At 34.9% G+C, this 15312-nt stretch overlaps 1 protein-coding gene across 1 annotated transcript in view; it reads right to left on the minus strand.

The window, feature by feature from the left end:
* LOC121371163 overlaps positions 1-15312 on the minus strand; it is a 121490-nt gene that overhangs the window by 8754 nt on the left and 97424 nt on the right. Inside the window, exons 7-16 of the mRNA XM_041496844.1 lie at positions 14189-14286; positions 12545-12707; positions 10456-10527; positions 8586-8735; positions 6298-6445; positions 5193-5285; positions 4034-4113; positions 2233-2316; positions 1801-1944; positions 1128-1226 (exon numbers count right to left, since the gene is read on the minus strand). Coding sequence (XP_041352778.1) covers positions 1128-1226; positions 1801-1944; positions 2233-2316; positions 4034-4113; positions 5193-5285; positions 6298-6445; positions 8586-8735; positions 10456-10527; positions 12545-12707; positions 14189-14286 — 1131 coding nt within the window. The remainder of the gene's footprint in view (positions 1-1127; positions 1227-1800; positions 1945-2232; positions 2317-4033; positions 4114-5192; positions 5286-6297; positions 6446-8585; positions 8736-10455; positions 10528-12544; positions 12708-14188; positions 14287-15312) is intronic.

The raw sequence follows: 15312 nt of genomic DNA on the forward strand, positions 1-15312 counted from the left end.
AACAGCAAGGAATGCACAGACATTGGCCTTTTTGGGGTTAACAGAAAAATAGAAACTTTATGTTGAACCTGTATCTCTCAATATGGTTATAAATGACACACACTGTTATGTTGCATATAAACAAATTAATTTTCAAACCAGTAAGAAATTCAGAAAACAAGCCTGATTAAACAAAACTTTGGTTTTAAAGAATTACATTGAATGTAACAAAACAAAAACTAGTTATACTGTGAATAGTTGGGCAGTTTCTACATACCAAAAAATATAAAAATAGTTTTAAGAGGAGAACAATAATAAATATCTGGGTAATAAAAATAAAAATAAACTGTACTACTTATGAAGTTTATTTCCATTGGGAGCATACAAACTTGATAGTAAGTGGTAATTTGTTTATTAAAATACATTACTTTATGCTGTTGATTGATATAAATACAGTCAAACATACACTAACATTAATATGTATTAAGCAACCACACATTAAGATGCCATATTTTTATTGTTTCACACCACCTAAAATTGTACAACATGACCTATATTAAGTTGCCATATTTTTATTGTTTCACACCACCTAAAATTGTACAAAATGACCTATATTAAGCTGCCGATGTGCTAAAAAGCTATTTTTGATACTATATTTGGTGGCTGCTTACCACAGGTTTGACTGTATTACAGATCAGTAATAAAAATCTCAATTTTAAAGGGACAGTTTGCTGCAACTTTTAATATGCTGCAACTTTTAATATGTTATCGACTAACAGAGACTTTTTAGCGATTGTAATTACATATCAAATATATTTTTCTGCATAAAATATTAATGGCTATATATTAAACATGTTTCTGATTGTTTACTAGGTTAAATTTCATTTTATTTCCTAAAATATAATTTTTTCATACGTACGAAATTATTTGAAAACAGAATCCAGTTTGGGCTTCTTACAAGTATCAAGACGAACAGAAACACATTGAATATACAGACACTTCTATTCTAAACAAGAAAATATATTTAATATCTAACTTTAATCGTTGAAATATTTTATTAGTCGGAAACACCTTACAATGCAACAAACTCAGGAATGTCTTGTTAATATCGAGTGAATACAACTATCACGATAATGGTGAGTGCAGACCTTGCCAGTAAGCATGTTCTCTGACTGGTTGGTTTGAGTCTTGATGTTGATGGTGATCAATCCTTTCCACAGAGCCAGCAGGAAGTCACTACTCAAATCCTACAGGTATTAATTGTGAACAGTGAGTTTTATGCAAATAAAGAAATCAAATCCTGCAGGTATCAATCGTGAACAGTGAGTTTTACTCAAATAAAGAAATCAAATCCTACAGGTATTAATCATAAACAGTGAGTTTTACTCAAATAAAGATCACACAGACAGGACTAAACTCCAAAAGATTTCATTTAATAATAATTCACAAATTCAAAATTTCCAAAATATCTCTATTACTACTATTATTTGTGAAGACTAACTTTCAGAACTATCCTATCAAACCTCTAGGAGAAGATAAGACTTTAAAAGTTTCAATTTAAATAAAAAAAATTGAATTTTTAAAATAAATTTCCAAAACCTCTCTCTATATTAGAGAAAATTGTACCGAGTTTCAGAACAATTCAATCAAAAGTGTAGAAGATGATAGACTTCAAATGAAAAGTGGACAGATGGATAGGACAGACATCAGATAAACGACATAGCAGAGCTAATAAAAGCTTTTGGGTAATGCTATAACATGAAGACTTGAAAACTTCACTTCAATAATGTATGGCTTAACAGTGCTACTACACAAACCAACCTGTATAGTTCCTTCAATGAAGACGTCGCCATTCTCCTTCAAGACAACTTCTTTTGTCAGCTTGTACAAGATAGGACCACCAAATCCCCAACGTTCAGGACCATTCAGGGTAACATAACTAATGTGACCTTCAACTTTCTTTAACTGAATTTAAAAAAATATTATTATAAAGAGCATGAAAAACAGCATATTTTTACAACAAAATGATAAATAAAATTTTCATTTTTTTTTTCATTTCAGCCATTGTGCTATTAAAATCATTTTGTATATCAAATCCTCGTGTTCCAGTATAAAATCACTTCTTTAATTACTCGATGAATTTTGAAAAACTCCGTTATTTTTCTCCAGATTACAAAGGCAAATTAAAAAAACTGACTAACAACACAAAGTATGTAAATCTGAACAGGTAAGAAAAACCAAAGGAGAGCTTACCACCACTTCATACTTAAGCCACCTGCCCTTTGTGATCTGGAATACTCCAGCCCCATAGAGTTGCCGGTGATCAGTGATCAGTGCCTGTAAGCAAAACAGTTACACATGTATAATTTTAACTTGATTTTTAGACCTCGTTACAATGACCATGTTCGTCCCTGGGTCACTTTGTCATATCGAAATTGCCGGTGTATCGAATTGTCATGATTTATCTCCATTGCCAAAATAACGTAACAAAAAATACTAATTAATATTAACTGATGACTGAATAGCATTTAAATAATTAATGCATTGCAATTATCATTAAAAACAACAAATACACGTACATACATTAATATGTTTTTAAAAAATATAATTAAATATATTAAACAAGGCGCATTCACCGTCAGTCTAATCATTGCTTGGTTAAAGACATCTCCGATTGGTACCTGTTTTGTTTACAAAATATCATGAAAATTGAAGATTTTATTGTTCGAAGTTAATCCTTTAATTGGTTAAAGCAAAAGCAATACATGTCTACAGATTTCAGAAACATTTGTAGCAGTGACAGCATGTGACACAGTCGGCTTACTACGAGATCAAGGATTCTATGTGGCTGTGTGTATACTGCCAACGTGCTACAGTATCTGTGATTATGTAATGTCATTGTAAAGAGGTGTTTTCAGACGTGGGATGCTAATTTGCTCTATCGGTGTTGGAAGGTGTGAATTCCGGTGTAATGAACAAAATAACACTGATGTACGTTTGTTCCCAACAAGTTATGGTCAAATGGTGTAAATGTCATAGTAACGACGGTCTTTGTAATGAGGTCTGACTGTATATATATATATATATATCGGTGGGCCCATTGGGCTATTTCTATTCCAACCAGTGCACCACAACTGGTGCAACAAAGTATGTTTGTTTTGTTTAACGACACCACTGGAGCACATTTATTAATTTATCATTGGCTATTGGATGTCAAATATTTGGTAATTCTAACATGTAGTCATCAGAGGAAACCCGCTACATTTTCCCTAATGCAACAAGGGATCTTATATATACACTTTCCCACAGACAGGAAAGCACATACCACGGCCTTTGTCCAGTTGTGGTGCACTGATTGGAATGAGAAAAAACCCAGTCAGTTGAATGGATCCATCGCAGGATGTGGTTCGATCCTGCAACGCAAGCACCTCAAGCGAGCACTCAAGCGACTAAGCTAAATCTCGCCCGAGAACTGGTGCAATAAAGAACATGGCATGTACATCTGTGGGATAATGCATATAAAAGATCCCTTGCTGCTAATCAAAAAGAGTAGCCCATCACAAGGAAATTTTATAGCCATACTCTCATATCACATGTATTAATCTTTTTTAAATCCTCTTTGTTTGACCCCTAAAAACTGGAGTAGTTTTCATGCTGGGGTGTCCTTAAACATTCATTCATTCATTCATTCATTCATTCATTCATTAATACCAAATCCTGTTTCAGTTAAACTTGATCTTAGATATACATCATCTGCATATTAAACACTAGAGTAAATTCCAATTGCAAACACTTACATATAACAGGTCTCGGTAGTGTCGTGGTTAAGCCATCAGACATAAGGCTGGTAGGTACTGGTTTTGCAGCCTGGTACTGGCTCCCACCAAGAGCAAGTTTTAATAACTCAGTGGGTAGGTGTAAGACCACTACACTTCTTTTCTCTCACTAACCACTAACAACTAACCTCACTGTCTTGAACAGACAGTCCAGGTATGTGCCCAGGACAGCATGTTTGAACCATAATTGGATATAAGTTGAAATGAAATGAACTTACATGTATTCCTTCTTCTAGCTCGACGTGTAGCATTTCAACAGGGTCATGTGTAGTCACTGTAACTTGGTTAAGAAATTTCACTGCAACAACAAAACATACAATATTTACTGAGACAATTCAAAGCATACAGTAAACAAATTGAAGAAGGAAGGAAATGTTTTATTTAACGATGCACTCAACACATTTTATTTACGGTTATATGGCATCAGGCATATGGTTAAGGACCACACAGATATTTATACAGGAAACTCGCTGTCACCACTTTATGAGCTACTCTTTTTGATTAGCAGCACGGGATCTTTTGTATGCACCATCCCACAGACAGGATAGCACATACCACAGCCTTTGATGTAACAGTCATGGTGCATTGGCTGGAGCGAGAAATAACCCAATAGGCCCACTGACAGGGATTGATTCCAGACCGACTGCGCATCAAGCGAGCACTTTACCACTGGGCTACGTCTCGCCCCTAAACAAACTGAATGCTTACATTCAGAGCCAAAAACTTTCTTCAGTTGGAAGATATTAAATAATAGTTAAATTATTATTGCCTTCATCTATCTATATTTCTTAAGCTATCTCTGTCTTGTCAGTTTCCTATTAATATTGCACTGCTGTAATTTAAAAGGCAATTAATTAGTACTAGGAACTAGATGTGCAAAGATTCACTAGTACTGCAACGTAGCAACCAATATGTGACCATTTTCACTATTTTTTTTACATCCCAGCCACAACCCCATTGAAAAATAAAAGAAGTTTGTTTTGTTTAATGACACTACTTGAGCACATTGATTGATTAATCATCGACTACTGGATGTCAACAACCCCATCAAGCATTGCTGACTATTTGCGTGTTGACATTAGTGTGAATTGTTTTTAAATTTGTTTTCACAACACATTCATTAAAAACTTTACAATAAACATGGTTTGTTTCCAGTTTTAAACTTAATCAATAGTCAGGAGAGGAATGATACAGTTGTGGTGATACATCCTCAGAGGAATAAAAAAAATCATTATGAAGTTCACTTAAAATAAATATTATTTTTTCACTTAAGGTCAGATGTTTCTGACAAAAACACCTCTCTTTTATTTGAAACCCCTGGGTGCAAGCCAGCTGTGCAAATGCTTGTGCAATGGCTAGAGTTGTTGGCATACTTACACGAGTCAATGTCTTGTATCTGTACAGAAGCATTCAGTGTCAGATGTATTGGTCCGGTGTTGGTGGTTACCGGGATCATCATGGTTGGAGACCCTGTCATGTACACAAAGCCAACCACACTTCTAGTGAGTATGTGATTACAAAATATACATCATATTCCATTCACAAATGTAACTTTAAAGGTAGTAAATGCTTAATTCTCGTATAGGATTTACATTACTGCCAATTTCTAAACTTTTTATTAAAATAAGGGCTGCACCTATTAATTGAAATGCCAATAATTCACAGATTTTTTTTTTTATCAAATCAAAGTAGATCTTCAAAATGGTAGCAGCTCCTATCATCTTCAGATGTCAATAATTCAAAAATATTTCAACCTACATACTACATGATTTTTATATCACATTTTCTGCTATTTTAAAACATGCTTAGATCTCTGAAATGATAAAAATTTATTTATCTTGGGTTTTATCAGAGATCATCATAAATCGTGTGATTAAATTACAAACATGTAATTCAGATAGTGAACTTAATAATTAATTAATATGTAATATCATGCAATATATATTTATGTTTTTTATGGGTTTTTTTTTTACAAAATACAACAACCTAAATGAAAGTGCAATACTCTATGAATTGTTTCAAACTATATCTCCGTCTGTCTGTCTGTCTGTCTGTCCGTGTGTGTGTGTGTGTGTGTGTCTGTGTGTGTCTGTCTGTGTGTGTGTGTGTGTTTGTGTGTGTGTGTCTGTGTGTGTGTCTGTGTGTGTGTGTCTGTGTGTGTGTCTGTGTGTGTGTGTGTCTGTGTGTGTGTGTGTGTGTGTGTGTGTGTGTGTGTGTGTTTGTGTGTATACATCCATGTTTCAGAATTTGAATTTTAGTTTTTATATCACTTAGTATATATACAAGCAATACAAGTCCATTGATAACAATGCTTGGTACATCCTTGTTTCAAAATCAGGATTAACATATAATTACTGAGTATATACTATAAATCCACTGAGAAGCCACAATTTGATAATGATCTTGTCTGATCTATTTATCTATGACAACCTGTTTACTATGTGACAGTCTAAAGAGCACATGACTGCAGTGTGGGACTGACCTGCCAAGGCTGGCCCTGTGAGGAAGACAGATGTGATGTTGTTCATCAGACCAGTAATGGCCAAAGTGACGTGAACCCTCTCATCCAGAAATGACATTCCTAGGACACCATGCACATTACTTAGCTTGATGTCAGAGTGCAAGAATGCCTAAAAATATAATATTATATATATTTATAATATATATATAATGCTGAAAGGTGATTGTATTTAATATACTACCTGGTAATTAGCTGACAAATATATAGTCACTCTTTGGTAAGTGAATGAATGAATGAATGTTTAGCGACACCCCAGCACAAAAATACACATTGGTTATTGGGTGTCATAAAATATAGAAATATTATTTATACAATTATGTAAAACCACAGTGTAAAGAGCTGAGGAAAAGTACAATACAAATATCTATTTATAAATATTTATAAAATTAAATGGTAAAAAAACAATTACCCAGTCTTCAAAAATAGAATAAATTGGGCTATTTCTCATTCCAGCCAGTGCACTACGACTGGTATATCAAAGGCTGTGGTATGTACTACCCTGTCTGTGGGATGGTGCATATAAAAGACCCCTTGCTGCTAAGAAAAAATAGAAAAGTGGCGACAGCAGGTTTCCTCTCTCAATATCTGTGTGGTCCTTAACCATATGTTTGACACCATATAACCGTAAATACAATGTGTTGAGTGCGTCGTTAAATAAAACATTTCTTTCTTTTTTCCCAACTGATTTTATAACATGTATCTCTTTGTTTGCTATGTTGACAATGAATCTTAACATCTTCTAATATTATGTAAATTCTGCAAATAATAAACCCTTTGATCGAAAGTTATTTTACATACAGGAAACCAAATACTCCCAAGACTTCCTCAGATCATTTAATTTGTAAATATGTCACACCTACATTTACAAAATTAGAAATCCCACAACATGAGTAACTCAATATCATAAAGTGTAACATCTTTAAATAACAATATTCAAACTGATTACTGACATATCACATTAACTGTGAGTTATGTTACAGAAGGTCAAACATTTTGTCTAGGTCATGCAATTCCAAATTTTGTCACACCTTCTGAAACCAATGATTCCATCACACCATAGTCTAGAGTAAACTTTCGATCACTTATTATTCTGAATTCTGAATAAGAAATAACACCTCCTTTCGAGAAACTGACAATTCACTTGAATTTAGACACTTAATTTGGTGCCACCAATCCAACAGACAATGTCAGCCAACAGCCTTAAAAAGAAACCCACATACTGTTCAGCGACAAACTGTTTAAAACACATTAAATGGATCTGCAACATAACACTAATCTTATGGAACCAATACTTCACTGCTTCAATAAAAAATATTCCAAATGACAAGCCATCAATAAAGAAAAGCTCAAAGACATTTGGCAGTGGATCGTGACAAGCGGAATACAGTCCCCGTCATACTGACAGTTTGGCTTCATCTATCACAATGATAGTGATGGCCACAGCAGAAAATATCTTGGATTGGTGGTGGTCGGTTCTAAAGAAATGTCGAACTGCTACAGATTTTGAAAGTGCGCAAGACACTGAAAGATCATGGCTACAGCATTACCAACAGATGTGGTCAGTTATCAAATACTAAATCAATAGTATGCTGAAAGATTCCACACACTAAAAGTTTATTAATAAAAACTGTCACAGTAAAGAAAATCTGTACGCTTAAGGTTATGTTTGAGTTAACAATTGAGAAATTAAATAAATGTGTTTTTAAAAATAACAACTTATCCCAGAATTGACTGCATGATGGTTAGGGGGAGTGGGTAGGGGGAGAAGGCAATTTTTTAAAATATATTCACCAAAAGCAAAACAATTTTTTTCTTTAAGGGCCATTTCATATAACAGTCTCTTTTTGTCCCATCCAGAGCACTCTCTTTATTGTAACTAATTTTAAAACTAAAAACAGTGATTAAAGCTTGTGCATTATTTATTCCAAGGCCCAGTGCTGTACCTGTACAGATTTTTGTGTCTACAAATTAGTTCAATCTTCAGATCTTAAAGGTGATTTCCAGACAGGACAAAATGAGACCAAATATAAATAGCCCTTAAACACAGAGGAAAGATCCCAAAAGAGATTATTATATAAAATGGCCCTTAAACAATGCAAACACAGAGGGAAAGATCCAAAATGAGACCATATGCCCTTAAAAATTGCAAACACAAAGGAAAAGATCCACCATGTGTACATAATAATTATGATTCCTCAATATCCCACCTCCATGTGGTTAATCGTAGAAAAGTAGTGAAACATACTCACAATATAGTTGCTGGTGACTTCCACACAGGATCCAAAAGGGCTGACGGCCGCTGGGTACATAGCTTGTGCTCCTATGAACTCTGGGCCCGAGAGCCAGCCCTGGTGGCTGTAGACTGCATGACTTCCATCATACTTACCTACCCCATAGTGCTGTTTCAAACAACCAACAAACTAAATTAAGTACTTATTACTGTAACACCATAGTGCTGTTTCAAACAACCAACAAACTAAATTAAGTACTTACAACTGTAACACCATAGTGTTGTTTCAAACAACCAACAAACTAAATTAAGTACTTAGTACTGTAACACCATAGTGTTGTTTCAAACAACCAACAAACTAAATTAAGTACTTATTACTGTAACACCTTAGTGCTGTTTCAAACAATCAACAAACTAAATTAAGTACTTACTACTGTAACACCATAGTGCTGTTTCAAACAACCAACAAACTAAATTAAGTACAAACTACTCTAACACCATAGTGTTGTTTCAAACAATCAACAAACTAAATTAAGTAATGCATTAATTACTTAACTCCATAGTGCTGTTTTAAACAACCAACAAACTAAATTAAGTACTGCATTAATTGCTTATTACTGTAACTCCACAGTGCTGTTTCAAACAAACAACAAACTAAATTAAGTAATGCATTAATAATTGCTTAATTCCACAGTGCTGTTTCAAACAACCAACAAACTAAATTAAGTAATGCATTAATAATTACTTAACTCCCTAGTGCTGTTTTGAACAACCATCAAACTAAATTAAGTAATGCATTAAAGGCATATTGTCACAGACCACTGACCTGTTACATGACCTAACAAAGTATTACTTAAAAATACATATATTTGATTTGTCCCTAAATGTACTTTATTTAACCATCTATGTAACCACCATACTCCACTTATTAATGGTATTTTGTAAAAAATAACTGAATTATGGCAATGGTCCATAATTAAAAAACTAACATTGCTGAGAGGTTTAACATGGATTTCACTTCAGCATGGTTCAGTTAAAGTAGTGCAATGACTAGATTTGGTCTGTAAAATTAATGTAATTTTGATTTATTATTCATTTTTAGAGAAATAAGGTCCTTAAATCTGTGACAGTATGCCTTTAATTACTTACTACTGTAACATCACAGTGCTAGTTTTGAACAATCAGAAAACTAAATCAAGTAATGCATTAATTGCTTATGACTTAACTCCATAGGGTTGGTTTCAAACAACCAAAAAACTATACTTAAAAGCATTTTGAAAGTACTGTTAAAGCAATACTTGTTCCCTATTGGGTCCAACAAAGTTTCATATCTACTAAGTTCAATTAAGGACCATAAGTCTGTCCAAAATGTGTAAATCACCATGAAAGTCACTTAATGTACAAGGCTATACACAACATTTTAGCTCAATATTTTGAAAAAAATCCAAAAAACTATATGTGGGACAGATGAACAGACAGACCAATGGACAGAAGTGATGGAAACGTAACCTCTAGTCTCCTCTGGTTGGACTGGATGGGGATTAATAGAGCTATAGTTTCAAACAATCAAAAAAATAATTTTAAAGCAATTCATTAATTCCTTCATTTTGTCCAATTCTACATTGATGTTTTAAACAACCACAAAACCAAATTAATTATTGGATTAATTCCTTTATAGCCTACTGTCAACTATATACTAACATGTTTCAAAAAAACTTGTTTCAAATGATTAATAGATTAATGTCAAACAACAACAAACAAAACAAAATGCTGATCTACAGAAAACTTGAATATATATACAGGTAGTTTAAAAATATATTTTGTTATAATTACATTTCAGCAATACTAAAATAGTGAAATGGATGTGCATTCAACAGAAAAATAAATACCTCATGAGAAAAGTTAATTGTGCCATTTACGCTTTGTTTAGATGAAAACAGCTTCAATATCAGCATTTCATCCTGAAATATTAATTTTTAAAAAGTATCAATTAATACAAATATTAAAGAGTCAAAAGCAAAAGTAATATATCCCCATGGAAATAAACTGCACCCCTTATAGTGGAATATAATCCAGTGTCTATCCATACATAAACTACCCAGTAGCTTATATCTGGAATCTATACTTTTATTTCAATCTAAACATTTATCCTCACAAAAACAAAAGAAACTAATATAATGATAAACAAATGATTTTTCTTCTTCTCTCAATTACATTAGGTTTGGCTCAAAAATACTATAATCCACCAATCAATGTAGTTTACTTAACTATTAATCCGGTTTTCACACACAGCCATGTCATAATATGATAACAAGATAAACATCTGGGGTTTTAAAAATATTTCTTCATGAAGCTTATATAGCCATCACATGTTGTTAACAATGACATAAGCTGGTTGGTGATATTGGATGGGTTTATTTTCATAATCATTCTTTTATTACCGGTGACATGGTCCAAAACAAACATGCATGCACTCATTAAAAGAATATAATATCACTGATCAGTATGTGGGTTCTGGTTTCTATTTCAGGTCTGTCTACAGTTTACCAGCCTCAGTGGTGTTAAGCCATCAGACATAAGGCTGGTACCGGCTTCCACCCACAGCAAGTTTTAATGACTCAGTGGTGTTACGCCATCAGACATACGGCTGGTACCGGCTCCCACCCACAGCAAGTTTTAATGACTCAGTGGTGTTAAGCCATCAGACATAAGGCTGGTACCGGCTCCCACCCACAGCAAGTTTTAATGACTCAGTGGTGTTACGCCATCAGACATAAGGCTGGTACCGGCTCCCACCCACAGCAAGTTTTAATGACTCAGTGGTGTTACGCCATCAGACATAAGGCTGGTACCGGCTCCCACCCACAGCAAGTTTTAATGACTCAGTGGTGTTACGCCATCAGACATACGGCTGGTACCGGCTCCCACCCACAGCAAGTTTTAATGACTCAGTGGTGTTAAGCCATCAGACATAAGGCTGGTACCGGCTCCCACCCACAGCAAGTTTTAATGACTCAGTGGTGTTACGCCATCAGACATACGGCTGGTACCGGCTCCCACCCACAGCAAGTTTTAATGACTCAGTGGTGTTACGCCATCAGACATAAGGCTGGTACCGGCTCCCACCCACAGCAAGTTTTAATGACTCAGTGGTGTTAAGCCATCAGACATAAGGCTGGTACCGGCTCCCACCCACAGCAAGTTTTAATGACTCAGTGGTGTTAAGCCATCAGACATAAGGCTGGTACCGGCTCCCACCCACAGCAAGTTTTAATGACTCAGTGGTGTTACGCCATCAGACATAAGGCTGGTACCGGCTCCCACCCACAGCAAGTTTTAATGACTCAGTGGTGTTACGCCATCAGACATAAGGCTGGTACCGGCTCCCACCCACAGCAAGTTTTAATGACTCAGTGGTGTTAAGCCATCAGACATAAGGCTGGTACCGGCTCCCACCCACAGCAAGTTTTAATGACTCAGTGGTGTTAAGCCATCAGACATAAGGCTGGTACCGGCTCCCACCCACAGCAAGTTTTAATGACTCAGTGGTGTTACGCCATCAGACATAAGGCTGGTACCGGCTCCCACCCACAGCAAGTTTTAATGACTCAGTGGTGTTACGCCATCAGACATAAGGCTGGTACCGGCTCCCACCCACAGCAAGTTTTAATGACTCAGTGGTGTTAAGCCATCAGACATAAGGCTGGTACCGGCTCCCACCCACAGCAAGTTTTAATGACTCAGTGGTGTTAAGCCATCAGACATAAGGCTGGTACCAGCTCCCACCCACAGCAATTTTTAATGACTCAGTGGGTAGGTGTAAGGCCACTAAACCGACTTATCTCTCACTAACAACTAACAACTAACAGACAGCCCAGATAGCTGAGGTGTGTGTCCAGGACAGCATGTTTGAACCTTAATTGGATATAAGCACAGAAATAAGTTGAAATGAAATGTCTACAGTTAAAACATAAGCACCTGGAGTTGTTTGGTGACTGATGAGTTGAGACCATTCCATGCGGTTGTTATTCTAGGTTCCTCCGCACTCTGGTTCACTATGTTCTGTGTGAAAAGAGTTTCTACAGTTGTTGTGTTGCCATTGGTGACCTCATAAAGAATTTCCACCTTTTCAACAGGATCACTGGATGAAACAAAACACTTTAAAAATAAACAGTCAAGTATGATAATTATAAACAACTAGTTTTAGAAAGTTGGAGAACACTGAATATAATTTTATACATACGTGATAGAATACTTTTTTTTTAAAGTGTGACAATCTAAAAGTATATAATCATGTATTTATTATACGAGTGAAAATGTAGATCCTTTTAAAATTCATGCACGGTGGACAATACATTGCAAATAAATAAATGAACATATGTAATATCTTTTTAAGGTTGGAAATTGAAGATTAGAAACAACAAGCATTCTGAGAGTACTGCTAAAGCAATACATGTCCCCTAATGGATGCAACAATTTTTCTTATCTCCTAAATTCAAGGGCCACACCTCTCTGAAAACTAGGTAAATCACCATGAAAGTTAAAATTGATAAGTAACAGTACATGATAAAGCTATATACAAAATTTCACCTCAGTGTCTTTGGACATTGAAAAACAAAAGTCCAGAAAACAAATTTTCATATCTCCTAAGTTCAAGAACTATAACTTTGTCACTTAATAGGTAAATTGCCAGTCACAAATAGGTAAATTGCCATGAAAGTCAAACTCTATCTGTAACAGTACATTGTAAAGCTATACACAACATTTCATCTCAATATTTCAAGGCCTTATGAAAAAAGTCAGGGATTTTGTTTTTCATATCTCTAAAATTCAAGGGCTATAACTCTGTCAGCTATGGGTAAATAGCCATGAAAGTCAAACTTGATCTGTAACAGTACATGATAAAGCAATGCACAAAATATCAGCTTAATATCTCAAGGCATTCTAAAAAAACCTTCTGGAAAACTATATGTGGGACAGACGACAGACAGACAGACAGACAGACAGACAGACAGACAGACAGACATTCAGACAGACATTCAGAAGGCCGGAGACGAAGTCTGGTTGGACCGGTAGGGGACTAAATAGCATACCCACATGTTGTATTTTTTGCAATAGCTCTTACTTCAACAACGGTCTTAATCATATTAACACAGAAATATCATGAGTTTGGCCAAGGTTCATACACAATTAGGAAAGCAAAATACAGGCACTTTTTAAGCACATTTCACTGTAAAATTAGTCTTCAAGGGCTTTTACATTCACCATATTCAATTGGTAATACTTGGTCTCACATGTTTTTGTTAGTATTCAAAACAGCATTATCCAACAATTTTCAATATTGTCATAAAATGATGATGTCAATAATATCAGCTGACATAGTTTGGAATTACGAGAAAATAAACTGGAGAAAGGTCAATTTTAACATTTATCAGTGAAAATATACAATTCAAGCACTTTTCAAGATGATTTTTTCAAACTGAAGCACTGAACATAGGTTTTGACAAATTCAAGGGCTTTTCATAAGTTTTGACAAATTCAAGGGCTTTTCATTAAAACTACACAAATTCAAGCAAATTTTGAAATTGTATGAACCATGCTGTCATATTAGAATGAACTTACCTGTATACTTGACTTGGAAGATCAAGAATAAACGACCGTGCAAATTCATCAAGTCTTGCTGTAGCATTTAGAACTTTGGTTGTGGTATTAAAAAATGTCTGAAAGAGAACGAGGCAGAAACTAGTTGTATGACTAATTCAATGCTTTAGACCTGTAGGTCGTGTAAATTAAGAACAAAGTGTGAGAGAGATATGACACAGCTTACTATTTTAAAATCACTGTTATAAAAAGTTTGTTTGTTTAACGACACGACTAGACCACATTCATTTATTAATCATATAATTGGATGTCAAAATTTTTGTAATTTTGAAGTATAGTCTCAGAAAGGAAACCCGGTAAAAAAATTTATTAGTAGCAAGGGATCTTTTATATGCACCATCCCACAGTCAGGACAGCACATACCATGACCTCTGATATACCAGTCATGGTGTACTGGCTGGAACGAGAAAATTAGCCTGATGGGCCCACCGATGGGGATCGATTCCACATCGATCGTGCATCAAGCAAGCACTTTTTCACTGGGCTCCGTATCGCCCTTTCACTGTTATGAATGAAAACCTTTAAAATGCATTAAATATAAATAGTGAAAGAAAGATGGGAGTCTGTAAGCTCATAAGTCTAAAAAGTCTTTACTATTACAATAAAATTCAATGAATACAATTACATTTTCTTTCCATCTGTAGACTTCTCTTTTATCTGTTTGGTTGAACTTAACAGTACCCATTTTGTAATGAAGACCTCAGTTTCATGGTTTTAACCCTTAAGTGAAAGATCCATCAGTGAAAAAAATTGGTTACTTGACATTATTTCTCACACACATTTGTAATAATTTAATGCTGCTAGAAAACAGGTCATGGCATTATCTGTAATTGATGAGGTGGGGTTGGTCAGCAGGCTACAAATCCTGTAGTAATTGAAACCACTCCCAGTATACAATAATAAGAATATAAATAATCCCTGATAAATGACATGCACAGAAAAGACAAGAAAAACAAAATTTAAATGCAAAACAGTCTAATCTTTAAACAAGAAAAACAGATAACTTTTTGTGTTTGCTACCGTTAACAAATTGGTTTTAAATGTATGACATTTCCTTTTCAATGCTTTAATGGCTTGTTTTTAAC

This window comes from Gigantopelta aegis, chromosome 4, assembly GCF_016097555.1.
Source record: "Gigantopelta aegis isolate Gae_Host chromosome 4, Gae_host_genome, whole genome shotgun sequence".
In the NCBI taxonomy this organism is placed as follows: domain Eukaryota; kingdom Metazoa; phylum Mollusca; class Gastropoda; order Neomphalida; family Peltospiridae; genus Gigantopelta; species Gigantopelta aegis.